We start from the raw sequence: 27,969 nt of genomic DNA on the forward strand, positions 1-27,969 counted from the left end.
CTACAGATTGCCATCGTGGCAGAAGTGGTGGCCGTTTATTAAACTGAAGGTGACCACAGATTGGTTGGTGCTCTTAAGCGACACCATCCGACTGGTGCCTGTGCTCTGGGACCGGATGAGAGTGCGGGCTTTGCAACATCTCAGCTGGCGATTAAACTGTTTCCGGAAGCTTTTGCTGAGCAGGTAGAGTGCAAAAGGGTTTATGCAAGAGTTAGCAAATGCCAAGATTCGAGCGCAGAGGGAGGTGATAAAGTGCAGGACGGAAGTGTCCACCTCTGAATAATGGTAGGACCGGTATAAGTAGATGACATGGTTAGGAAGCCAGCAGAAAGCAAAGATGCAGACAAAAACCAGGACTGTCTTGGCAAGACGCTTTCGGGATTCCATCTGAAAGGAACAAAGTGGATTGTATGTCAGTAATGTTTGACTTGAAGAGGGGAAGCCACCTCTACTTTTAATTTGCCTAGAAGACAGGATGCGCTGCACTGACTTTTCCATAATTTGAGCACAGCAGTGCTTTTCTAAACAGTGGAAAGGTTTTTCTTTTGATATGGCTCCATTTCAAATATTTAAAGACTGATGGTGGCATCCAGGACAATGCTTGTTTTCATGGAAGCCTGCTCTGTGAACACAAGCTTCATCTCTGAACAGAGGGGCCGTCCTACCTGCAGGGCCACTGACAGCTGGCACTGGACCTGGGGCAAGATGCATGATTGACCCCCAATGTAATGCATTGGGGTAACAGAAGTGCATTGAAAGTGGATTAAAGCTATAGTGCAGTGGTTCTCAAACTTTTTAGCACCAGGATCCACTTTTTAGAATAATTTGTTGGAACCCACCAGAAGTGATGTCATTACCCTGGAAGTGATGTCATGACCATAAGTGACGTCATCATGCAGGAAAATTTTAAACACTCCCATGTGACAAAATCAAATTAATTTATCAAGTAAGTAAATTAAAAGCTTAGAATAAATATAAGTATAAACATTTATTTAAAATGTTTAATAAACCCTCCTAACCCTCCCAAATAGTTGTTGATATGCTTAAAAAAAAATTTCGCAAACATCCTGCGGGACATAATCCTATCCACACTTATCCGGGAGTACGCCCCAGTGACGATCATTGTTAAAAGCATATACATAGTAGCCTGGTAAAAATACAAATCTGTAACATTACCCCAAATACAATCACATACCATGGTAGCATCAAGTCTAATATACTAAAAATAAAATACACATTGAAATGAATGAGGACTCACCTGAATTGGCTCATGACCTGCCTAGTGGGTCCTGACCCACAGTTTGAGAAATGCTGCTCTAGTGGAAACACAACCCTGGATAGGTTGAGACTGAGGTACCCACATTTATTTGTAGAGTTTGTTTTGCCATGGTCTGGGCCCCCTGGAAGCCTGAGCCCTGGGGATTTTGCCCCCTCCCCACCTCTCCTTAGGCCTGTCTGCTTGCATAGAAGGGCCCATTGCACAAGCAGAATGTTCATCCCCTTCTCAGACGGCACTTGCGTTCATGGAGTACGCTTTCATGAACAGGAACATTACTCTGGATGTCACCCTGATTCCTGTCATAAATCAGTTCTACTGAATGCAGTGGGACTTCCAGTCATGTGAGCGTTCATCAAATTACAGCTTTTCAATCCCCGCCCCACCTTCCACCTTGAATCCACTCCAATGTAGGTGAAGTTCAGGCCAGGGATCACCCGACAGAGTCCCGTGTGAACCTTTCTATACTGCATAAAGGCAGTGGCGTAGCTAAGGGGGTGCAGAGGGTAGCAGTTGCACCAGGTATCAAGCTTTAGGGGGGCAACAAGCTGAGCTTGACACTAGTGACCAAAATTGTGAAAATCTTGGTATATACTATTAATACCATCATGTTATATATCATTGGAAAGGTAATTTAATGTAGAATGCAATGAAATAAACCCCATTGGAATATCTGCATTCTATCAAAAGTTATGGCTAATTAACCAGGAAATGAAAACACAATTGTCTTATAGAACAAAAAGTGGATTTTCTTAACTCAAAACTGACCTATGAGAACATAAGAACATAAGAACATAAGAACAGCCCCACTGGATCAGGCCATAGGCCCATCTAGTCCAGCTTCCTGTATCTCACAGCGGCCCACCAAATGCCCCAGGGAGCACACCAGATAACAGAGACTGATTGTTGTTCAAGAGGTGCCCCTCTTATATTTAGCAAGAGAAGAATAACCATCCCTCTTCACCCCAATACAGTGTCTCAAACCTATCAGGGGCACACTTTTTATTTATTTACTTAATTAATTTGATTTTATGGGGGGGGGGGGGACTACAAATCTTCATTGACCCCAGATAGCAGATAGATGCCTTTTCACTTTTGAAAAAGCCCAGACCTGACATCACTTTTGGTTGTGACATCACTTCCGGGCCAACATTTTGAGCTTGGCACCAGGCTACACGATCATTAGCTATGCCACTGCATAAAGGCAATCATTTCTTACATGTAATGGAAGTGTTTTCCCCCTTAATGTGACCCTGCTCTAGAATTGCTATCTGGATAACTGCACATATCTCCATGAACAGGGTGTGTGGTGGCATAGGCTTGATGTGGGGGGGGGGAGGCTTCATGCTTCATGTGGGAAACATTCCTTGGGAATAAAATGTACATAAATATATTGTGAATTGTTTTTTTCCCCCTTCAGTTCACTTCAACCCAGGAAATGACCACACTTTCTTCCTACCCTACATTCATAAGTACCCAGTTTTGTAAATTGTGAAATGATAGTAACAAAGAGAACTTGGAGTATCCAGGACTCTACCTCCTTGCCAGAAGTGCTAGCATTGAAATGAGGACCAAATGGTATGTGCTGGCCCCACAACAGCTACCAATGTGGATGGATGGGGAGCAAGTGGGAAGGAGCATGGGCTGAAGTAACCTGCATATGTGGAAGGAGGTACATTGGATGTGTATCAGAGCCACATGGAACTCTTTTCAAAACCACAGCAGAAACACTCTTACATGGTGGTACCAAGCCATAGCGATGTGCACACCACTTATTGCACAGACCTTCCTACCCAGCAGACGTTCAACACTGTAAGCTGGGACACCACTCATAACTCATTTGGAAGGGAGAGGTTCAGTTGTGGCTCCAATTTCTCTCCTGATGGTGCCTTGATGTAGTCAATCATCATTCCCAAATAGATACCAGAGCAGTGAAAATTGACCATGTCAACCATCTACTTGACACTCTGCATTTGGTTCCCAATCCAGTGTGACAAATCAATTTAGATATGATGCTCCAGGAACTGAGTACCCAATAACCTTTTTTGCCTGTATGTCTGGAGCTTCAATATTATTCCCTTTGTTGATTTGGCCTTGGCTCCAAAGAAAGGAGCAGCACAGCGTCTCAGATTTCTTGTTCTGCCTGTAATTACTTCCATGGCAACACCAGTGGCTCCAGAAGGTCCCCTATATTTCAGAAGAAGCTTCAGAAGTGTCAGGCCATTGATTGAGGGTCTGCCATGGGGAAGTTACAGCCTCTGAAGCCATGCTGCATGTATGGAAGCTACCAACCATGCCTTCCAGAGCCCACTCTAGGTTTCATTGGCAGTTAAAAAAAAAACATTTCCAAAATCTTGTGCAGATAATGGTTAAAAGTCTTTATTCATGGTAAGTGTGGAAGATTTAATGTTCCATGCTGTTTTAATGCTCTGATTTCTATTTGCTCATTATTTGATATGACTTCATAAGCAGAAGTGTACAATTTGGTTTTATGATTGCCTTTATTGCTGCAAGGAATTGTGTCTGTTAAATAAAACTGATTCTGAATGCCTAGAAGATCGCCACTCTGGGACCATTTAGGAGCATCTAGTCTGTACTGCAAGTTCAAAAGCTCACATTGAGAAAATAGGAATATAAATATTTGAAGAAGGGACTCCTATATTCATTTGACTTTCCCTGCCACAACTTCAATAATTATTGGACTAAGCTCATATTATTCAGCTGCTCATTGTCCCCCACAGTGACTGTGAAAAAGCCAACAATATTGAACGTCTTAGAATCGATTAGCTTGTTTGTTCTAAACAACCCTGCAGAAATCCTGATAGTTGCTGGCACAGCTTGCACATTTCTTCTCTGGCTCCTGTCCATTATTCACCCCTGTTTAGTCCAGGAAGCTTATTCGTTTTCTTTGCTTGCTGTGTGGCTCCTGACTTTAACCATAAGCTGCTAATGGGCCCAGGACATTGTGGATTCTGGCCATATGACATGCTCTGATCCTATCCTCTCATGGAGAAAACCCGGAGAAAATATTTCAAAGTGGATAGAGCCATAGGCACCATCTCTTCTTTCCATGCAAACCTATGGATGTTTACTCAGAAAGAAGGTTCATTGTGTTCAGCGGGACTTACTCCCAGGTAAATATGTTTAGGATCTCAGCCTAAGTCAGGATCAACTGAGACTTAAACCAGGAACCTCCTGGTCACCAGTGTGTTTTGCAGTTAGCATGTTGAGCATGTTGCAGTGTAAGTAGAAGAAGTCTTGTTCTTCCACATCATAGCATCCCTCATCCATTACATTCCTGAACCTGGCAGCCCATTGGTTCCTCCTGACATGATCAGCCTCAGTCTTTCCCACAGCCAGTCTCTGGTCAGCCTTGTCTTTTTCCAGATGTGGCCTGTCTGTTCCTTTCCTGGTCTGCCAGCTTCCCTACCTGCTTGCCCTTCTGTGTGCCTTTTTCCAACCTCCTTTTTGTGAAGCTTTTTGCCTCAAACCTTGCCCTACAATGGATGGCCTCTGCATAGTCTCTCTTACAGATCTACCTCGGTGTTCCATGCAGTGCTGCTAAGAGGACTCTAACTTCAGCCTCCTCCCCATTTGACTGCCTACAGCTCAGTGCTGACAGACTGGGCAAGGTCTGGAGCAGAGACCCCCAATGTATATAAGGCTGCAATCCTATCCTCACTTTCCTGGGAGTAAGTTCCATTGAACACAATAAGACTTACTTCTGAGTAGACCTGCTTAGGCCCGTGCCCTAAGTTTGATTTCCTCATGAAATTATTAAAGCTCAAGAAATACATAAGGAGCAGGGTTCCTCAGAAAAGCAAGCATCCCACTTTGAAAAGTGATGAGCAACCATATGGGATCGATCACTATTCCTTTAAATCCTTTCGGTTACTTACTTAGGTAAGTACTAAGCAGATAAAAGGAGAGCAACATGGGCCCACTGGCAACTACATTTCTTCCAAAATCTAAGTGATAATCAAGCTTCTCCTCGAAAAGCAAACAATATATATACAGTACTTGTAAGATGTGTGATCCTAATGTAATATCGAAGCAATTGCCACCTGCACCTGCAGTACAAAGCTAGGCTGCAATGCAATAAAGGAATCAATAGTGCCTGTCTCTGACAGAGACTTATAGGTGATGCAGAAACCTCACAAGCAAAAACAATGACAGGGTTAGGATTGATTCCTGCTTCCCCGGCCTTGTGAGAAATCACACTTTTATGCCCCACATACATACACGCAAAGGCGATTATTACCATTGTTATTCTTATATCTGTATATTTATTTTCAATAGTAAAAATCCTTATATACTGTACTGCTTTTCATCCAGAAACACTCACAGTGTGGTTTACAGAGTCAAACGGATCAATAAATCTGCTGTGAGCTGCTTTGTGGGCCTCTTGGAGGCCCAAAAAATGGAATAGAAATCTTTGAACGCATAAATATTATCAGAGATTCAGAATTGCATGCTGGAGCCTGGGCAGGGGGTGAAACCACAGCAGGGGTAGGGGATTTCAGTGCTTCACTGGGGCTGTGTATCAGGAGTGTCCCCCATGTGTGTTATGTATAATACGAAAAAAGCCAGTTGAGCTTATTGGAAGCCAATTTAACCTTTTTAAAAAAACTGTAAACAATGTGCTAAGGCGGGGGGCATGTTCTCCAACAAAACCACAGGAAGGGGAAAGAATTCTTATGTTCTTATGTTAATTGAAGCCCCTTTACCCCTGTCATGGTTCTGCTGCATTTTGAGCCACTGTGCACTATTTAAGAAACAAACTAGGAAAACAGAGGCCAAAACACGCATTGAACATAATGTGTAGCTTGGCCCTTAGTCAACTGAGCAAAAGCACATTAACTGATGCCCTCAAGTTACTCAGTGTGAGGCTTTTATTCTACCTACGTTTTGTTTTGTAATTAATGGCACAGCAGAGTCAACGGCTTCTTTCATATTCATTCTTCGTAAAGGGAGATTTGGATTGAGCAACTAGCCCTGTACAAAAATTAAAAGAGATTTTTTTTTTTTTCACTAATCCTACTGCACATTTCAAAATAGCGGAAACAAAACTTTGCAAAAAATGTTAACTGAAATAGCCCTGGCCAGGAGTGGGGTGGTGGTGGTGGTGAGGGGAGGAGACTGAATCTCTCCTCTCCATTATACCAGGATTTCATTGGTAGGTGCTTACCCTGCACTGTATGAATTGACTTAGCAATGCATAGAGAAAAAGATCTTCAACTCAGCTTAAAGTGGCACACAGATCCCAATGGCCAGAAGGAAAAGAACCCATTGGCCTGTAGGCAATAACACTAAGTGGCTGTCAGGGCCTTTTCCAGTGTCATAACAAACTTTTAACCCACCACTATCTCACCCTCTGAAACGGACTTGCAGACTATACCTGAATGCTCTGTACTATTCAGCACGGTTTCTTCTCAATGCATGTAACCGTGTTTTGGGATCTTATATTTGTTAAAGTGCTGTTTTCCTTATTTGTAAACTTGAAATACTATCTAATACATTAAAGTTAACCTGGTTCTCATGGGTTGGTGTCTGGTGAGGCCCTTTGAAGGTGTAAATGTGTGATGATCACATGAGAATTTTTATCCAGGAGGAGGGTGAATCCATTAATTGGATGTGACTAAAATAAGGATTCTGCATAGGGAGGTGTTTCCAGAAATGTTACATGGATAAGACATCATTTTTCCACACAACGTATTCAGGAAATCACTTAAACACACCAGCTTTTGAATTCCAAACTTTCCATTAGAAGAGAAGTTCTTGACCTGAGGTCCATGGACAGGCTTTGGGTCAGATTCTCAAAGGGGTTCATGTCTGCATTCACAGTTTTTGGACCTCAGAAAGTTGGAACAGACCAATGGGACTATGACTCTCATTCACGGAACTGGCTGTGAACATGTACAAGGATAACCAGTTCCAATGTCACTTCCATAGCAATGTGGAATAAAAGGTAATAGACAAGGACTATTTTTCTCCTCGGAAATATTTTCCCCTCAGTCTTCTGTCCTGCAAATAGTAGTAAGAGTGAACCCCACTACACTTGACAAACGGGTCTGAGTTTCTGTATGGAGCACACAATTCTTACAGCCCAGTCCTACTGTACGGGGCTACATGGTCCATGATATATCCAGCACTGGAACTGAGCAGGTTGGAGGTCTCCTCGGGATAAGGGAACTTATGCTCAATGGGGCATTTCTTATTTGCACCAGCAAAAGCACTGGTGCAAGTCTAAGAAGCCCCGAGTAGGGCTGCAAGGTCCAGGTTTGGATATAGTGGAGGCATCCTCTGCCAATCCCCACCCTCTTTCAGGCCTGATCAACCCCTATTCCACCCTCCACCTACCCTGTTACACCCCTTCCCCCCCTCCCCTTTGCCCTCTCCCAACCCTACACTGCTCGTGCTATATTTACCTGCGCCAGCAGGCATTGGGTTGAATCTAGCACCTTACTTCCAAGTAACTGAAAGCATGCTTTACAGGTGCTAGTGGTCCTTAGGATTGGGCTGTTAGTCATGTCATTCCCAGTTTGGTATTGTGTAATTTAAAAATAAAAAATAAAACTAGACATACCTGTTTTCTAACATGTACATTTCCTTCCACTGGTAGGTTGTAAGCACTCCGAATCAGATTTTTTGCTATGAAATAATAGTACACTGAGATCACAGACAAAGGAATAACATAGAAGATGAGGAAGGAAGCCATTGAATGAATTTTGGGGTGCAGCTCATTTGCAGGTGGGTAAGGTGAACAACTAACGAAAGTTCTGTTGGTGCCTTTATCATAGAAAGGATGCAAGTCTGAAAATACAGCTTCAGGAATCGCAAGCAGCATGGATAAAATCCAGATCAGGACAGCTTTCAAACAAATCTTCAGCAGTGCGTGGGAAGCTTGGATATCCATTGGTCTCACAATAGCTTTATACCTATGGGCAAGAAAAAAATGATACTGTTAGTGCTACTGGAGGAGGGTGGGACAAAGTGCAAGATGGGTGCCATGTAATGGAGGGTAAATTATATACATCAGTTTATGGAGACAAGAATATCATCTGGGAATGTCATTTTTAGTGGCATCTCCATTTCTCCTGCAACGATAGCTTGAGCCTTGAATGAAAAATTGTTTTGCTATTGAATAGTTTAATCACCATTAAAGCCAGTGGCAGCTACAGAGACAGTGGCACCAAGGTGCCCTCTGTCTCTTGACACACAGGCAGGAGTTCCCTTTGCTGTTTTCTTAATTAGCCGGAGCACTGGCCAGTAGTTCCAGCTACTACACCACTACCCCAGCTGGCACTGCAAGTAGATTGGCGTCTCTAGTGACCAGAATGATGGTCTACATTCACCCTGTTGTTGGAATCTACTATTTGTCCTCACAACACGAACCCATTTGATAAGACAATGACCAGGTGACATTTGTTGGTTGTTAATGTTATTTAGCTGCTGAAAATGACCTTTTCAGGCAATACTACTATAAATGCCTGGTACTATCTGCTCAGCTCATTAAGTAGCCTGCTATTTTATAATAAAATGTGTCACACACAGTATAAAAAGTGCATCGCAGCAAATGTTAAGCTGTCTAATTTACGTCATTGCTTCTTTGAGATGATAAAATATATTGCTGTGAAACCGACCCAAATAAATAAATAAATAAATAAATAAATAAATAAATAAAATTCCAAGGAAAAGCATTCTCAAGATGCAGATACCTTTGCATTTGCTCTATTTGGTTAAGATAAATAAATGTTGTCCTATTTTGTTGAATGGGGCTTACTCTCAGGAAAGTGCGGTTAGGATTGCAGCCTCAATCAGAAACATTCTATTGCAGAGATACCTGTCCGACAGTTGTTGTAATAGTTGTTGTTGGTGCTTGATAACCTTGAAGTGTTTATTTGCTTCTTACATTTAGCTTTACCTAGCTTTATCTTCCTACCTAGCTTTAATATCTTCCAACAAAAGAAAAAGTATAGCAATTTCCTTGGATGCCCTTTTACACTTTTAGCCATTTTCCTCTCAGTAAACTTTTATGTGTTGAAATAAAAAGAAATATCTATACACGTTGTAAGAAATAAATGCACTTTATTATACTGGATTTTTTTAAACTATTGATTATGGGAGAAGGGCATAAAATTTCTAAAAGCTTGGAAATGAACTGAATTGTCTCCCTTCTGCAATAGCTCCCCTTAAAAGCAAACAAAAACAAGCCTCTCACCAAAATCACATGTCCAATTTCACATGGGTCAGGCAATTTTGCTCTGACTAGAACTTCCAGTATAACCTAGTGCTTTTCTATAGCCAACACTCTAAAAAATTTGTCTTTGTACTTCTGAACTGGGAAAAAAAGCAAAATCCTTGGTTATTAAGGCTGCAATTGTTTACCTGGGAGTAAATCTCATTGAATTAAGTGAGATTTACTTTTGAGTAGACATGCATAGGATTGCACTGTAATTCTAATCTGCTTCTCAACAAAACACAAAAATTAGTAACTCAGGAGGATTTCCCTCCCCCACCCCTTCAGAAAACTAAGTATGGACCTGTGCTCATTCAAGTTTTGTGTATTCTATCTTTGTTTTTAAAGGAGAGGGGAATTATTTAGCTTTCTTGTGAAAGCGGGAAGGAGAATGAATGCACAAAAGCGGAATTAGAGTTTTCAGTTCCTATTCCACTCCCCTCCTCTCAGGCCTTTTGACTTGGAGAAAAGGGAGAAATAAAGAGGAATCAAGGCAAGCAAGCAGGCAACAAGCACATATCCAAGTGGAAGAATGTTGTTTTTGCAAAGATCAGAAACCTTTGGAAACACCTCTCCCTTTGGAAACAAAGTTAGGAAATGGAGGGAAGGCAAGCAAGCATACACTCAACGGGGTTTTGGTTCTCTAGAAAAGTGCAGCCATGCTCTGAGACTCCAGATCTCATGCGGCAGGCACATGGTCTACCGTGGAGGGGATATGTGGGAGGAAGACCTGAAAAACAGTCAAGCTGAGGGGAAGGAGGATCAGCTTGCTATGTGAGATGAGCTTGTGCCTATCTAGCTGCTCTCATGGGGGGAGGAGAAACAGCACTGTCCTGGAGGCTGCCTGGGGAGATGAACACCAACAACAAGCCAGTGGTGCACGTGCTCAGCACACTGCTCCGACAGCCCCTATCTCCCTCCCCTTGCTGCTTATGTTGCCCCTCGACTGACTTGCCACTCAGCAGACATGCGCAGAGCTGCCAGGGCAGTGGGGGCCACAGCTCGCTGCAACAGTTTCAAGTCATGTCAGCCCCAGCCCTGGGGAGAGGCAGTTTGGGGAAGTATTCCTCTCACTCTCTCCCCTACAGTGCAACCTCTCATCAACCGGAAAGCACTTTGGCAGGCTAAAGAAGGCATTGCACAGTGTATTCAAAGTTATCAATAGAACAGTCACAAGTTCTATGAATCACAAGCACTTTGCTAACTTGGAGGGGGTTTCTTAGGAGCAGTCATGTGACCAGACCAGGAAGCATTGCCCCCTCTCTAACTCAGGCTGCACTTGTTCTTCAGCTACCAGCGCTTGAGAGGTGTATGTTAATTTCCTCCTAGTGTGCTAGAGTTGTACGTGTTTTTCAGCTTCTAGCACACTCGCCATACTTGCAATCTTACCTTCGAGCGTGAAGCTATTGAACATGGCAGCCTCCGTGCATAAATGTGATCATTTGCTCTGTTCCAAGGGCACATTCATCTTGTACCACAAACAAGGGAAGCAGTGAGAGGAACATATCATTCTTGAGATTTTAAAAGCACTATCCGGAAGTTAATAACTTCCAGGTAACTTTAATAACTGTAAGGCAAGGATTTAACATTGCAAAAGCATCCTGAAGTAAGTTTGATGCCATTTTTGTTGCTGCTTGTTTTTTTAATCGAGCAAGAAGCATGCTAGAGGCATGCTAGCAATGTCACTTCCTGCTATTTTCTAGTTGAAAAACAAACAGCCTCAGATACATTTGCTCTCAGTGACATCGTACTCACTAGGAAGTCTTCAATAGCCTGGGATCACTCCAAGAAATACTTCAGAGATGGGGGGTGGGGGGAATGGCTCTGAAGCATCCTAGGAAACAAAAGTAGCAAGCGGAACTAGAAAAGGTAAACGTGTTTTTTCAGGGAACATTTGAGCTGCCGCAAAAACACAATGTTTGTTCTCCAAATGTGCACAGACAAATACTGAGCACAGAAAACAAGAATACAGCATATCTGAATTTAATGGTAGAAATTCAAAGACTACAGCAGTTTAAAGACAAACAGCCAAAATGCCCCACAAATAGGCTCAACAATGCTTGTTGCCAGGGAAATTATGTCAACTCAGGAGATGACATGATCAAAACAGAACAAACCAGAATATCAGAAGGAACCAAACTGCACTGCTGCAGCATCAAGGAAGTCATATATTTTTAACTTGTTATCTAGCCCGGATTGTACTCAACGAACCATATTGTGAACAGTTCTGAAAAAGAAAAGGGGAAATCTCCACCCAGTCTCCAACATTTCTTTTGTGCCCACTTCATTCCATTGGCACCAACATCCTAGAAGGTCTCCTTAGGCAGTATGCAAGTCTTTCCTTTGGTTGTATTTTCTCACAATTCAACAACCCATTGATTATGTCTCCATTTCCTTTAAGCCACATGCTCCACTGAGTAGCTGCTAAGGTAGCCAACTCCGACTTCAGTGATTTCTGGAGCTATTTTTTTTCCCTTCAACTTGATGTAATGTTGGAAATTCCTGGAGGCCCTGTTAAAATCTCCAGTAATTCTTTCAGTAGTCACCTGCACGGACCGCCAAGCAGCAGAGAGGAAAGCAGGGGCGTGGGGGGAGGCTGGGGGTAGCCGTCCTGGGAAGGGAGGAGGCGGGTAGAGTGTAGGGAGGAGGCATTATGGGGAGGTGGGGAGAGAGTGGGGACTTGGTGCCTGAAACGGAGGCTTTTTCCATTGCAGGGCTACTCCCTTTACCTAAGGGAAGGGGACAAAAGTCCCTTTCTCCCAAGGTACTGCCAGTGGCTGCCTTGGGCATTAGGATGTGGCGGCAGCATTTTCTGTACCGCCACAGCCGCGCGCCCAGGCAGCTCAGGATTGGGCTCTCAGTCAGGGAACTATGCATGACACTGTCCTCTCACCTTGCAGCAGTTGGTACTTTTGATGTTGGACCTGGGCAAATGAATGTAGTCAATGTTGAACAAAGTTGAACAAAAACATCATTCCTGGGCAAATGAATGTAGTCAATGTTGATTCTCTTCTGAAGGGAACTTTCAGCAAAGACCAGACCAGAAGAAAGGGCATGGTCCTTACTCTATGTACTTCATTAACGTCATTTATTTGCTTGAGTTATTTGTGCACCGTCTTTCAGGTCAGGGTCTCTCTAAGTGGTTTACATGCCATTAAAAAACAACATAAGCAAGTTTCTGGTTCTTAATGGTGCCACAGGCTTGATTGAATGAGCCCTCAGCAAAATGGTCACCTTGAAGAACCCAAAAGAAGATGACAGTTGCAGGAATGTAACTTTTTCTCTTTTGATCCGCAGATGCATGAGTGGCTCCTGGTTGCCATCTCTTCTACCATATAGCAGTTCCAAAATGCTACAAGGACTGGGATAACAAGGTGGCAAAAGTCCCCAGCCCAGCCCAGGTATTCTGGCAGCTGCTGGTTTCTGAGGCAGACCCGATGTCAACCTCCTCCAGGAAAACTGTACTTTCTACCAGCATGTATGATACAAACACACCTCCATTAAAAGGCAGAGAGTCGGGCAAGAATATGCCAGTCTCTACATAGCAGTGCTGTTCAATAATCACTCCACAGCAATTGCTTCATTTGACCCCTGCTCTCTACAGGACACAGCATAATGATTAATCCAGTGTCAGGCTGAGCTATGTGAGCTAATAAGTGTCACAATTGTTCTCTGCAGGGCCCACAAATGAATGGTCTCCCTAGAAACTGGCAATCCAGTGTTATCAGCAATTAACATCCAGCTCAAGAACTCCCTCCTGCCCTTTTCGAAACTTTCAGATACAGGTACCCTTCGAGATGGCCTGGCCTCAAGCAGAAGAAGATCTCATGTTCTCCCTAAATCAATTAATGGGGCTTCCATTCAAGAAATTTAAAACTCATTAAAAAGGAAGTCTGTTCACTAGGAGGTGCAAATAAGGAGAACCTTCACATAATCTGAACATTTATTCCAAAGACGGGAGGCATTTTCACTAAATAAACTCAGATGCTATAGCCTGTGGCACTGCAAAAAAACTTACAAATGGGAAGATGATTCAATGAAAAATGTATTTTTCCAGGTTGCCATTAAGCTGGAAAGACCAGAACACAGAGGCAGACAGCCCCAGGTATACAGTTTTAAACACTGTATTTATAATCTTTCCTAGAACAGGCAAGTACTGCAAACATTGGCATTACTGGGGAGAAATGGCTACTTGACAGACATCCTTATAAATATCTCCCAGTGAATGGAAAAATACTATTTGTAACTTGGTCAGGTTCCTTCTTCATGATTGTACAGACACACTCAGTTTGACTTGAACTTCTTTGAGACTGTTCTGTGTTTATGAGAGGGGACCATCTATGGTGGGTATGGAAGGTACTGCCATTGAGCAGGAATTATGCTAGATGTCCATTCAGCATGGCTCTTGATCCCATTACTTCATATATGGCTGACTCCCAGGTCTGTGGCAACCCTTGGCAAAGTGCCTTTATTGGCCCGGCCGCACTGCCCCTTCCAGTCACCCCATCTACACGCAGTGGAACAGGAAACTGGGGGAAATGCTCTAATTTGTGGGCGGCAGGTGCTTGGAGGAAGGGAGGTGTCAGCTGTCTCTGGGGAAAAGCTCCCATTTGTGAATAGACAGCCAAGAGGAGATGGTGAACAGAATGACTCAACCGAGTGATTCTTTCTCATCAAGAAAGTAACCACAAAAGTGGGCTGTAAGAATATCAGGGATTGGTAGGAGGCCTTCAGCAACTGCCCGGAGTTGCCAATCTCTAATGTCACCTCTGAATCTATGAACATGACCCTTTATTGGGTCTACTTCTATGATTATAACAACCAAGGACAATGCCTTGCCTCTTTTGGACTTCTGACACTATCATGATGCATGATAAACTTTTGGCACACCAGTGAACATACCATCTTCTCTGATGTGCCAAAAGCTTGAGTTGATGGAGGCTGTGCTTGCCTGAAAGAGAATTTGCTGCAATTACTAGATGCCCAATGTTCACACGTGTAGGTCCTTATTTTTACAGCTTCCAACCCTAACTGGCTAGAACAGAATAAACTCAATAATTATGCAATCACTATTTCATGTGTGGATTAAGAAGCACAATGTCCAACAATTCAGGATGATGGCTTCGTGATGCTTCCTGTAAAGAGACTTAGGGCCCAATTCAAATGTTCCTTTCCTTGAGGAGGCCTCCATGACTGCCCCCACTCCCCTACTGCAAGATGTAGTGCATCACCCGTTGGCATGGCTGCTTGGCACTAGAAATTTGGATAGTATTGAGCCTTCAGACACTTCTACTACACAGTCCTTTGCAGCTAATTCCTAAAGTATGTTATTATTTGGACCACCTTCTGGTCTTTTTCAAGTGTCATCCAAAAGCACGAAGTCCATAAATGTACTGCTCCTTCTCAAAGCAGGGATAATTCTTCCTCTCTTCTTTCATTTAAAACCCTCCTTAAAACCTAGCACCTTGTATATTGAGGGTACAATAAATTGTTTGTTTTTTTTTAAACTGTCACTATCATCAGATTTATTGCATTGCATTAATGCACATGCATTACATAAGAACTATCATGTACGGTCTTATTTTTCAAGTAAGAAAACAGACACCTATATTTTCACACATCCTCCATCCTCATTCCTTCTCTTCTTCTCAGGCTCAAGTTACAGACAGCTCATATGTGTAACCTGCCTGAAACTATTCATCACTGTTGATGCTCTACACAGCAAGTGGAATGTTTCAAACAACCTTGCAAAGAAGTCCACAAAAGTTACTAGTCAGGGATGTTTAGTAGCCTGCCTGTCTATACATACCGATGTGAATTGTGCATGGCACACGGACACTTAAAAGGGAAGAAGGAATCAACCCTTCTCATCTACATTTTCCTGCTTAGTTATTATTTTACACCCTTCTTCCAAAAAGCTCAGTGTACATGAATGACACCCTTTTATGCTCACAGCAACCCTGTGTGGCAGGTTAGGCCAGCGTTTCTCAGGGTTTTTCCTCTGCTGTGCCACTTCACATGGTCCACCTATTCAAAGTATCACCAGAAGTAACTGGCGAGGATATCAGCACTAGGACTGTGTGGTTCATCTGTGGAACTCCTTGCCACAGGATGTGGTGATGGCATCTGGCTTGGACGCCTTTAAAAGGGGATTGGACAAGTTTCTGGAGGAAAAATCCATTATGGGTTACAAGCCATGATGTGTATGAACAACCTCCTGATTTTAGAAATGGGCTATGTCAGAATGCCAGATGCAAGGGAGAGCACCAGGATGAGGTCTCTTGTTATGTGGTGTGCTCCCTGGGGCATTTGGTGGGCTGCTGTGAGATACAGGAAGCTGGACTAGATGGGCCTATGGCCTGATCCAGTGGGGCTGTTCTTATGTTCTTATGACTACTGGGTTGCGAGCCAGATGTGAGGCAACAAACACCAGTAAGAGGCTCAGGGTAGACAGGAGGCCTTTTTCGAGTACGGAAAAGCATGCTTTGGAGCTCAGTCCACAGTGCTGAGCCTCCTACTGCTGTTTGTTGCATTCTGTTCTTGCTATCATTGCCAGACGGCAGGTGCCCAGGGGTCCTGTGAGTACCACCAGACATCAGCCCAAGTACTACTGCTAGTACCCGTACCACTGGTTGAGAATCACTGGGTTAGGTTGAAAGAAAGTGATTTCCCCTGAGACCATCCAGTGTGCTTTTTGTCTAGGTGGTAACTTGAAGCCAGATCTTTCCATCCCTAGTCCAATAGTCTAACCCAGTGATTTTCAAACTTTTTCATCTCACAGCACACTAACAAAGTACTAAAATTGCCAAGGCACACCATCCGTTTTTTGACAATTGATAAGGCACACCATGCTGTTGGTAGGGGGCTCACATCCCCCAACAGCCCTACTAATAAATGACTCTCCCCCAATCTTCCACGGCACACCTGCAGACCATTTGCGGCAAACCAGTGTGCTTTGGCACAGTGGTTGAAAATGTCTGGTCTAACCATTACATCCTACTCTCAGTGGTGTCTGTAAGTTTTTCCTATTAATTACAAGCAAAAGAGTGAGCAGATATTGACAAGTCTGATTTAAAAGATCAGTTATATACTTGCCTATGAATCTGCAAAGTGCTGTCACCACCTGAATTTTCCGACTGAGTCTTAGCACTGAAAATAGTGTCTAGGAGTGAATTATGACAGCTGTCTCAAATTATGTTCTGTGTGGCCTACCAAGGAAATCTGTGATGATGATCACCTGACTTACTGGGAAAACATACCTCTTCTAATTGGGAGTGTACATGTTTAGACACACCTGATGCAGACCATTGGCCCATTAACTCAATAATGTCTACTTGGACTGGCGACAGCTCTCCAGAGTTTCAGACAAGGATCTTTCCCAGCCTTGTGAACATATCAAGTGTTGAACCAGGGACTTTTGCATGTGCTCTACCACTGAGCTACAGACCTTAAACAACTGCCCCCTTTTCTCTCTGCTGAGTGCCCTACCCAATGCTATTGCTGATGTCTCCTCTATGCTTCTTTATAAACAATTCACCCCTTTGGGACAGAGAACTATCTTCTCATTTCTTTGGCTATCAAAACGACCTTCATTAATAGATTTATATCCAGTCCCTCACTCCAAATGAGACAACCCTCAACTGCAACAGAAAACAACCCCAGAACCCTTTCGCCTGCCATTGATCACTGGCATTCTGGGGGAGGGGGGGAGAGGCCCATGGTACGTTTTACAGGAGCTCAACATGCTGTGTAGGCAGCCCTTCTATTCAGAGCCATTCTGGGCAGTGAGAGCAATACAGAGGCGTCTCCTCCGTGTTGCTCTCACCTCCTGGAATGGCTTGAGAGGTGAGGAGGAGGGGATGCTTACGCTAACTGTGTCTGCAAATCTTACCATTTTGCCCCCCTCTGGGAATGCCACTGCAGCCAATGCCTCCACACAATTCTCTGGTCCCTCAGTAACTTGCCATTGTAATGCAGTCCTTTTCAGGCAAGCTCCCAGTGACTGCTCTATTCTACAGAATGATGGTGGTCCAGGTTGCACTACCTTGTGCCATGGTGTTCGTCCTGGGAGGGCAGTGGTGCAACCTCCAAGGCATCCTTGGTGCTCTGGCCAATGGCAGAGGCCAAAGGGTGCCTCTACTTGCTGCTCTAGTCCTCAGGCAACTGGCAGTCCTTTTCAAGTAAGGTAGTTACTTTGGGAACATTCTTGTTAAAAAGTGGTATATAATTATTCCCAGTAGAAGTAGTAATGCCAGCTTTCCTAATATTATATGTTATGGGGATCAGGATTTGTGCTGCAATTCCATTCAGAATTCTATTCTATTCTACCACAGTCAAGCTCTGATTCATGATCGGAATTGGAATCTGCTTCTGAATAGATCCCATTGTACGTATCTTCTGTGCCTGGTGTGTGTGTCTAGCTAGATGTGCCGATCACTTTCATTTGATTCACAGAAACTTACATCCTGTGTTGCTTGCCACTGTGTCAACAGGGTAGGTTGAAGCAGATTACCTTTTAGGTCCCTTCCAACTCTATGATTCTATGAAATAAACACTGAAAAGCCACCTGACCATTCTATTTCTCATACTTAAATATTTATCCTTCCCGGCCCATTGTGGCTACTACAACACTTCAGTCAACATCCACAGATGCCATTGTAGTGGGGTAAGTGGACTGCTCACAATGGCTCTGGGCCCATTGGGCTGAAACCAGCTGCTCTCACTTGGAAGTTAATTCAGAGAGTGTTGGGTATTGACTCTGCACCTCTTGGACCAGATGGGCAAGGGAGGTGAAAAAGTGCACTGTAGATGTTATGAGTTCTCCTGCCCTGTTGACACAGAGGCAAGCCACAGAGGATGTAAGTTCCTGTGAATCGAATGAAAGTGATCACATTTCATTGATTCCCGTACACATTTTCTTGGGAGTAAGGCCCACTGAACATAATGGGACTTACTTCTGAGTAGATTTGCCTAGGCTTGTGCTGTAGGTCTCTGAAACAAAGAGCTCAATCTTATCCAGGATTGGGAGGATGGGTTAATGATAATGGAATATCTTCTGCTGTCGTGAAGTAGCAGCCAATGGCTCATGCAGCACTGCATCAGTGGCCACTCTGCAAGCACTGCTGCAAGAGCCTGCTGGACTTAGTACGTCAGCAGTAGGGCGGGGCGGGCAGGGAGAGGAAGGAGGTGGGAGGACTGGGGGATAACTGGGCAGGGAAGGGGTAGGAACGGGGTGGGGACTAGGTGGAGTAGATCTGCCAGCAATGGTGCAGATTGGATCTTATCCACTCTATTTCAAACCTCCCTACCGCTTTCCTCTCCTCAGACATATGCCCCCAAAGTGGTGGCACATGTTCAAGAAGACCCACAGGCAATCCCAGAGCGTACACAGAGGTAAATATGTTTTGTATTTACATCCCATTTGCCTCCAGGTCAACGCCCTCCCCCCCAACAACTGCAGAATGCAACATGCACCTTTTTGGTGTGGCTGCATTGGAGCTGCTGTTGGGGGTAGGATTTGGGCCAAAGTTTCTGATGTAAATATGGAGTTTTATTTTTCTTCAATACAGCAGTACTTTGCTCTTTTGTCTGGTTAGATGAAAGTCAAAATGGTTCATTTGGTTAGAACACAGATGAAAGTCAAAATGGATTAATGTCAAAGCATAGTCCTATTTACTTTGCACATTTATTTTGGCTGGTGAAAAAAATAAATAACTATATAACTCATGTGAATGCATGCAAAACCTACATAAGAACATAAGAAGAGCCCCACTGGATCAGGCCAAAGGCCATCTAATCCAGCTTCCTGTATCTCACAGTGGCCCACCAGATGTCTCAGGGAGCACACAAGGCCTGCATCCTGGTGCCCTCCCTGGCATTCTGAGGCAGAACCTAAACAAACAGAAATAAAAAACAAAGAAACATACGAACATCAATGATTGTTGTGGAGGGTTGGATGAAATTGGACAAAATAGGAAAGCATGTGGATAAAATTTGAAACTTGTTTCAAACTGAAAGTGCAAAGCGACACAAGTCAAGCATATGAAAGAAGGTATTGCTGTATAAACATCAGAAATGTTTTGTATGATACTTCGAATGAAATGTGTACGTACATAGGGCACACCAATTGCGGCCAGCTCAGTCCATTTCAGACTCTCTCAGTCATAATACCAGGCACTTATTAGTAAGAAAATGTATACTCTGAGCATTGTACTGAATGGTTATCATGAGTAGGACCCAGCAGTTCTGTAGCCACAGGAATTTTCTTAAATTATGACTGCTCGACAAATGAAAATGCCATCTCTATGCATGCGCAGAGCATTTTTCTCCATAGAAGGGCTACGCATGCTTTCAGTCATACTGTATCTCATTAGTTTGTCTAGGTCTTTTTGCACTGAAGGTCAGTTGTAAGATAACTCACATTAACGTTAACTACCTTTCTGTGTCGTTCTAATATGGTGAAATACTAATTCTACTTCTAAACTATTTATGATTTTTACTCTTCTCTCATATCTTCCCTTGCTCATTTCTGTTCTGAAATGAAAATTGGAATCCTCTTAGATTGTACTTGTATAGTGTACATTCTGTATACGTTTGATCCAATTTTGCAAGAGTGATCCATGCGCAAAATCTGACTTTGGGCACAATCCTAACCTGTGCTGGAGCAGGCAAGCCAGGAGGCTTGTGCTGCATCCAACACAGGTTTGTTGGCTGCAGCGGCTCAGCCACAGGCAAGGGGAACCTCTTCCCCTTACACGTGGGTTAGGGCTGCACGCCCCAATGGGCCTCCCTGCCCCCTGCTCCTGGAGCACCTGCTCACGGGCCCGCCATCCCTCCGCCCTCCCCTCGCCCAGAAATGCCCCCTCCTGCCCCCGCCCCACACCCCCCCACGCCTACCTTTGCCGCTTATGTCGGCGTGCTCGCGTCTGAATGTGCCGATGCGGCTCCTGCCTAAGGAGCCGCAAACGTGCTTTATGGCACGTTTGCGACTCCTTCAGGGCACCTATACTGGCATCAGTGCCGGTTAGGATTGGGCCCTTTGATGCACAGATTGTGCTGTTAGATTTTGTTTTTCCTCTGCAAGCATAATAGAGTATCTGCAAAGAGAAAAGCCCTTTACCCACAGGAGCAGGGCCAAAGTGATAACCAATACTATCTGTTCTTACAATGCTGATCACTGATGGGGGAGGGGCTTGAAATCAACTATGCACTTCCATCAGCCACTCCATTCCAACAGGTGATTGTCACTGTCAACAGTGATCATATCAGTAATTTGTCTGCTAGAAGGTGTTTTCCATTGAACACCTGGAACATGGCCTGCTCCAGTGCACAAAAGCCTATGGATTAGTGACTGGTCCTTTCTCTTGCCCTTATCTCTTATTTTCTAGTTTAAAATAAATATCAGATTGACTAGAACTATACTCAGTATTCACAGTAGAATCTCAATATTGATTTCAAAACATACATGATGATATCTCATGTTATATCCTTTGATTAGAATCCCTAACATTTCAATGGCCTTTTTTATTGGCATCATCATCACTGTGCTGATATTTTCAGGGAAGTAGCTATAGATCCCGTTCTTGGGTAACAATAGGAAACTCAGAGCCTAATCATTGATTTACAGTGTGGTCCTGTTGCATATCAAATTTCATCTTCTAGTTTTGCAACCACAATAACACACACATCTGTATTTGGGAATTGTGTGTGCATTTGAGAAGCATTTGGTTAAGCAACTGAAAGGAAATATCTGGGACACATCCTATTTCTCAGACAGTCAGTATTGTCCTCCCCTGCCACCTTGAGACAAAACATACATACACCTACCTCTTGAGAATAGGACCTGCAGCCAGAAGTCCGGTACAATGACTTTGGGCCCAATCCTACCTGGGCCTAATGCCAGCACTGAGCTCCAGTGCCAATGCTGGGTCTCGCAAACTTGCCATAAGACATATCTGCAGCACCCAGAGAGGAGGGGCTGCCAGAGCTGGGTTAGTGCCAGTCGGCACTGGGCCTCAGCACTACGTGGATGGCCAGCCAGCCAGTGCTCCTCCAACACCGGCCAATGGTAAGTATTTTTTAGGTAGTGGGAGGTGGGGAGCAGGCAGAACAGGGCAGAGGGAGAGTGGAGGGAAAGACCAGGCCCAGGAAGGGGGCGGAGATGGTGGCAGCCTCTGCCGCCATATCCCAACCTCTCTCCCCGGCCCTGGAAGCCTGACACAAGCCTCTTTGAGTCTGCAGGCACAGATCTGAGGAGATTCATTGGCGTTGTAGCTGCAACACCCAGGGTACGTGAGCAAATCCTCCCCTCTAAGGAGACTCCTGATGCTAGCCTGGCGCCCATAGGATCCAGTGGTCACCATTTTGGTGCCGCTGGAGCCCTACACACTGCTGGGGATAGGATTAGGCTGTCCATGTGCTGAATTCTATTTAGAATATAATGAACTTGTTTTTGATTCTAAAATAACAACTTTCATTTGCACAATAGTCCCCCTTTGTTTGTTCTTGTCTCCGGAATGGAGCGCTTTCATATAGTGTGCCTCTTTAATTAATTTGTTTTACATATACTGCAGTCTCAGTACTCCTCGCCTAAAATGAGGATGCCTTATATCTACAATTCTTTACCACAAATTCATCTTCTTCATTATTGTCAGCAGTGGACCACCCCAGCCCCGCACCTGGGGCAAAGGTCCACGATGGTGCCTCCCCGTGGGCTACTGCTGCCAACACGCAGAAATCCGCCCCCCCCCACTCACCTGAGGCTCACAGAACTCTGTGAAGTTCCCCAACGCTTTAAACTGTGCTTCCAGAAAACTAGAAGCACAGTTTCCGCCTCCGTTGGGAGCCTCAGAGAGGCTTTTGCAGTGTCCTGGTGCCTCACGCCTGGGGCTTTTGCCCCATTGGACAATGGTAGGTCTGCAACTGATTATTGTTCCAGAGATTTTCCCTCCACATACAGTCAATATGTTGAAAGTCTGGCTGAATTTCATTCCTGGCTACAATTTTCTTGGGATATCAGTTTGCTCACAGTAGTTTGCACTCAAATTTTTCCTGCTCAGCTCAGATCCTGAGCTACCACCATTCCTGAGTCAGGTTCGCTTGCTGACCTTCCATGTGTTGAAAACAAGTATTCTGAATACTTTCTCCTGCACAGAATGTTGGGTTCAATTTGACAAGTCATTTCTGAGCTGTGTGGGAGAGTCACCACATAGTGACTTTTGCCTGGTATTCATCATACACTAACATGGACACAGGTGGTAATAGTTAATTATACTTTTTAAAAACGTGATTTTTATCAGAGGAAAAATTATGCTTGGTGACCCCCACCCCAGAAATTGCTGTTCAGGTCACTTTGTAGAACAGCGATTTTCAACCCCTGTGCTGCAACATTGGTGTGCTGCAAACAGTCCTCAGGTATGCCCTGGGAGTTGGGGAGAGGTTCATTTATTAGTAGCACCATTGGGGGATGTGAGCCCCCCCAGCAGCATGGTGTGCCTTTTCAATTGTCAAAAGTCTGATGGTGTGCCTTGGCAATTTTAGCATCTTGTCAGTGTGCCATGAGATGGAAAAGATTGAAAATTGCTGCTGTAGAAGTTGCCAAAAGATGCCAAAAGATGCCAAAAATGAAGTTGTTTTCCCCGTTTGGACAGTGTTCATTGTGTTCCAGAATATTAAACATCTGTTTATTTTTAAACTTGAAGTCTGCCCAGCAAGATGGCATTTCAGTAAACAAGCAAAATCACGAATCTACGACTGTCTACAAGGTGGCTCAGTTATAACCTTTTCCAACCATAGGCCAAGTCATACACTCATTAAGCATGTGACAACAATTCTTGAAATTGTTTTACATGTTTGTGAGTCAGCACTCTTACACTTTGGGCTCAGACTTAGCAAGTGCCTAGTTACATGCCAAACACTTGAGCTTGTGCACACTCATAGCTCAATGTTTCGTATGTTTCAGAGACAGTCATAAGCCCTATACCAGCGATATTCAACCACTGTGCCAAGGCACACTGATGGGCTGACAAAGGTCCACAGGTGTGTCACGGACGTTTGGGGGAGGGTCATTTATTAGTAGGGCCATTGGGGGATGTGAGGCCCCTGTGTGCCTTGTCAAATGTCCCAAAACTGATGGTGTGCCTTGACAATTCTAGCACCTCCTCAGTGTGCCGTGAGATGAAAATGGCTGAAAATTGCTGCTCTTTACAGATGTTACAGAGCACAGACCCTGTCCAGGCAAAACAGGAGAATGGGAATGCATCAGTAAGCCTCAGTTCCAATGCTGATGTACTGCTGAAGCCTCTTTTCTTGGAGAGCATTTGTCTGGAGTGACAAATGCACTGCTTCCAGCATTCTTAATCATCGAGAGGATCTCTCCCTGTGGAAGCATTTGCGGCCTCTAATTCACAGAATGGCTCTACAACAATTAAAGTGCTTCTTTGCATGACACAGATCAAAATGTGGAATTTCTCATGACAAGATGTGATGGCCACGAAGCGCACATTTATACAAAGCAGTTGATGGTTACAGGAGGAATAGAGACTGTGAGCCATAGTAACCTCAAGCATAAGCTTTGTGTTCAGATACAGTACTTCTGACTACCTGGTGCTTGGGCTTAGCTACAAAAGATATGCCTTGCTTATGAATTTCCCTGAAGCATCTGTGTGGCCAATGCTAAGTTAAGGAGACCTTTAGTATGATCCAGCACAATAATTTTTTTTTTAAAAGGTCCTTAATATGATATTTGGGGGGGGGGCAGTTCTAGTCCCTTTATGTGTAGTCGCAGTACTGCTGATTTTCAAAAGAGCTGGAGGAGCAAACTTGGCACTCGTCCATTGCTGTAGTTCAAAATCATAGCTTTGGGGAAATACATCTGCCTTTTGCAGTGACAGTCCCCAGTTTGGGATAGTTAGCTGTTCACCTGCTCCTTAGTTTTAAAACATGGGCACTGTTTGCTTTTGCCAGCATGTGATGCCTCACACGTAATAATCAGTTGTCTTGATGTCATTTGTTCTGGACAATGAACTCAAGTTTACAGAACTCATTAGCTGGTGGCATGGACACAGTTTTAAAAAGAGTTTTTAAGAGAACTAATTTGATTGTGTCAAATTCCTATCTTAGTGAACGTATCTAATTAAATTTGGATCAGAAGCAGTTCACTCGTCTGCCACATATATGAAGAATGCAGCAGAAAATTAATTAGATTTCCTTATTCAGACAGATGTTCCGTGAAGTGCTCCTGTTCATTCCGCTTACTGATCCATTGCTCTTCTTGTTTGTGCAAGGACTTTTTAACTATGAAATTGTTGTCTCTGCTGATCTGACAATCTATGAAATTCTGTGGACTGCTCATTTCTCCCTCAAGGCACCAGGTCCTATGTAGAAAAGAATGTGCACATCTCTGTGGTGCAAACACCATAAACACATTTGAAATGATGTGAAACAAAGAGAGACGAGACTGGCACATAAAGTTTGCTTATACCTTGGTTTTGCATCATTCATTCTGAACATTCATATAAAAACTTCAGCAATGTACAGAAGTTGTTACCTGCTTTCATTGTCAACATTCCACTTACAGAGTTCTTTTGTTAAATTTGGAGGATATACATTTTCAAAATGAAAGATGAATGCAACTCTAGCTATATCCTTATAACTTCATCATGACGGTGGATAAAAGACTTTTGAAAATGGAACTTGAGGAGAGTCTAAGCCTATTGAACTAGAAGGAATTCTCACTGCTTCTGAGGGAATTTACTTGCAAGTAAGTGTTTTTGGGGTCATAGCCTGAAGCTGGTGAAATGATCTGGTTTCCTCATTGCGTAAATAATGAAGCCCAAACTCTCCTGACTCACCTTAATGTCTCAAAGTCACACTTATTGTGAAGTGTTATTTTCAGTGGACTTTCAAAAAGCATATTAGAAACAGTTTGATTATAGTTAAACACATAAAAAGGTGCTGAAGAGTTTCATGAGTGCCCACCTTGGAAAAGGTAGCTATCTCATAATACAGGTCTCTCACATATAGCTTTAGTTTTAAGCAAACCATTATGACTGTTTTTGCTCTTTGCTGTCAATTTGTAGAGATTTTGTATTAGACACATCCGTGAAGAACTTTGGGTACGTAACAGACCACATTGCCCCTCAGGAAGACTTTCAGAAGGATGGCTTACCTGTCTGCAGAGAGAGCCGTGAGTGTGAAGACGGAGACCCCCACAGAAGTGAGCTGTATGAATGGGATAAGTTTACATCCAACTCGACCAAACAGCCATTCATGAGATAGGTACCTGCTGGCATCTACAGGAACACAGGTGAGCAAGAGAAGCAAGTCTCCAAAAGCCAAGCTGGAAATGAAGAAGTTGGGGACATTTCTCATCGATTTCACTGTACAGAAGATTTTGATCAGCGTGATATTGCCAACGAGCCCTATCAAACCAATGATGCCATAAATAGTTGGGATTGCATACAGGAATCGGTAATAAAACAAGTCCTCGTTCAGGAGGGAGAGTTCAGCACGCTGAGCGGAAGAGATGTTGCAGAGGATAAAGTCGTCCAATTCCACATCCAGCAAAATGCACTCCTCTTCGGAAGCCATCGTCAGGATCTGATATGCTGGGAAAAGTCAGCTTGACTGACAGAATCCACATCAATTCTCTGGAGTGGACTTTGTTCCTCCGTGCTATTTAGCAACAGAAGTGGAGTACGTGATGCGATTTCTCATAAAAAGAACCAGATACAAAACAAGCCCAGCCCATGCACTCAAGAAAGCATCTGCGTTGTTTCAGTTCCAGAACTTTGGTCTCTTTTTGCTATTTGTTAGGTCTGTGAATAAGTATTACCACAATTTGCCAGACTAAGAGATGAAGCCCCATAGTTCAGCACCAGCACTCTGGTGAGATTTCGGCTTGGAAACAAGTGAATCACATTTTGCAAGAACTTTTGATAATTGCTGTTCTTCCTGTGTCTTTTCCAGTGCTCAGATCCTGCACTTGTAGGTGTTTTTTGCAAGAAAGGGAAGGAGCAGCTCTTTTAAACACACAAATCCCAGAGGCAGGTTCTTTGGGACGTCAGACACGGCTCTCTCCTGGCTTCCCACAACGGCAAGCTGCCTCAAATGAGGGCTGCAGTTGTAGGGAATTGCTGACTATTGCTGGAGAATGCCAGCCACCTACTGGACAGTTTCATCGCTGCCTGCCATCTGAAAAGATGCTTGAATCTTGTTATTTCATTTTTGTCATGATTGCTTTTATGTTGGTTGTATAAATGAAATGAGCCCCACGCTATTTATTAAGTTTAACTTGAAGGAGAAAACATATCATTAAGCAGAAATCCTATACGCACTTTCCTGGGAGTAAACCCCACTGGGCACAATGGAACTTCTGCATAGATGTGCATAGGAATTTGCTGTTAATTTCTTACTGTCAAGTCTGTGTCCAGTCCAGGGATGCTTCTGAAATTTAATCTAAATTTCTCCCTGTATGCTAGAAGTCTGAATTGCCCAGTCCTATTTCCAAAGTAGAACATTTCCTGCAATCTATGATTTTTTAAAAATACCAGTATTAAAAAAATACATTCTTTAAAATCTGCTACCTGATTAATCAAGGGCACTTTTTAGTTAATTAACATTTTAAATCAATGATGGTCCAGTTCTATTCAGGGCTGGCCCAATGCAGTGCTGCCAACACTACATGCACTGGATGCTGTCAACCAGCAAGGGACAAGGCAGTCAGAAAGAGGTAAGTAAAATTTTTATTTGGGAAAAGTGCAATCCTTGGGGCAGAATGAACCAAAGAAATAAAGGTAGATTACCCTTATCTGGAATTCAAAATCTGGACTACTCTGAATTCTGGACATTTTTGTCCAAGACTTGTTCTCTATTATATGTATACTACAAAGTTTGGTGCTCATTCCCCTATACCAGTGTTTCTCAAACTGTGGGTCAGGACCCACTAGGTGGGTCACGAGCCAATTTCAGGTGAATCTCCATTCATTTCAATATTTTATTTTTAATGTATTAGACTTGATGCTATCATGGTATGTGACCGCATTTGGAGAAAAGTTACAGATGTAAATGTACTTTAAACAAGCTGCTATGTATATTCTTTTAACAATGATAGTAAATGGGGCTTTCTCCTGGGTAAGCGTGGGTAGGATTGCAGCCTAGGATTGTTAAAAATGTTCCTGCTTGATGATGTCACTTCCAGTCAGGATGTCATTTCCGGTGGGTCCTGACAGATTCTATTTCTAAAAAGTGAGTCCCGGTGCTAAATGTGTGAGAACCACTGCCCTATACAGTGCAGGTACAGGTTGTAAATTCTGTTTTCTGCTCTGTGGTGTGCACATGTACAAACCTTTATGAAAAATGTCAAAGAGGCCAGCAGACACTCATATGGGTAACAGTGGAAAGAGCAAGAGAGCGCATTTATTTATATAAATAAATAACTTATTCACGCAATTAT

The 27,969-nt window shown here is 43.5% G+C and overlaps 1 protein-coding gene across 1 annotated transcript; it reads right to left on the reverse strand.

The window, feature by feature from the left end:
- GRPR (gastrin releasing peptide receptor) lies at positions 1-26,111 on the reverse strand. Its single transcript, XM_066622185.1, has 3 exons — positions 25,684-26,111; positions 7,863-8,214; positions 1-387 (listed from the first exon to the last, which is right to left on the reverse strand). The coding sequence occupies exons 1-3, from the start codon at positions 26,103-26,105 to the stop codon at positions 1-3; spliced, it is 1,161 nt and encodes a 386-aa protein (XP_066478282.1). The 5' UTR covers positions 26,106-26,111.
- Between the last annotated feature and the right edge of the window lie 1,858 nt (positions 26,112-27,969).

Source organism: Tiliqua scincoides, chromosome 3, assembly GCF_035046505.1.
Source record: "Tiliqua scincoides isolate rTilSci1 chromosome 3, rTilSci1.hap2, whole genome shotgun sequence".
Lineage (NCBI taxonomy): Eukaryota > Metazoa > Chordata > Lepidosauria > Squamata > Scincidae > Tiliqua > Tiliqua scincoides.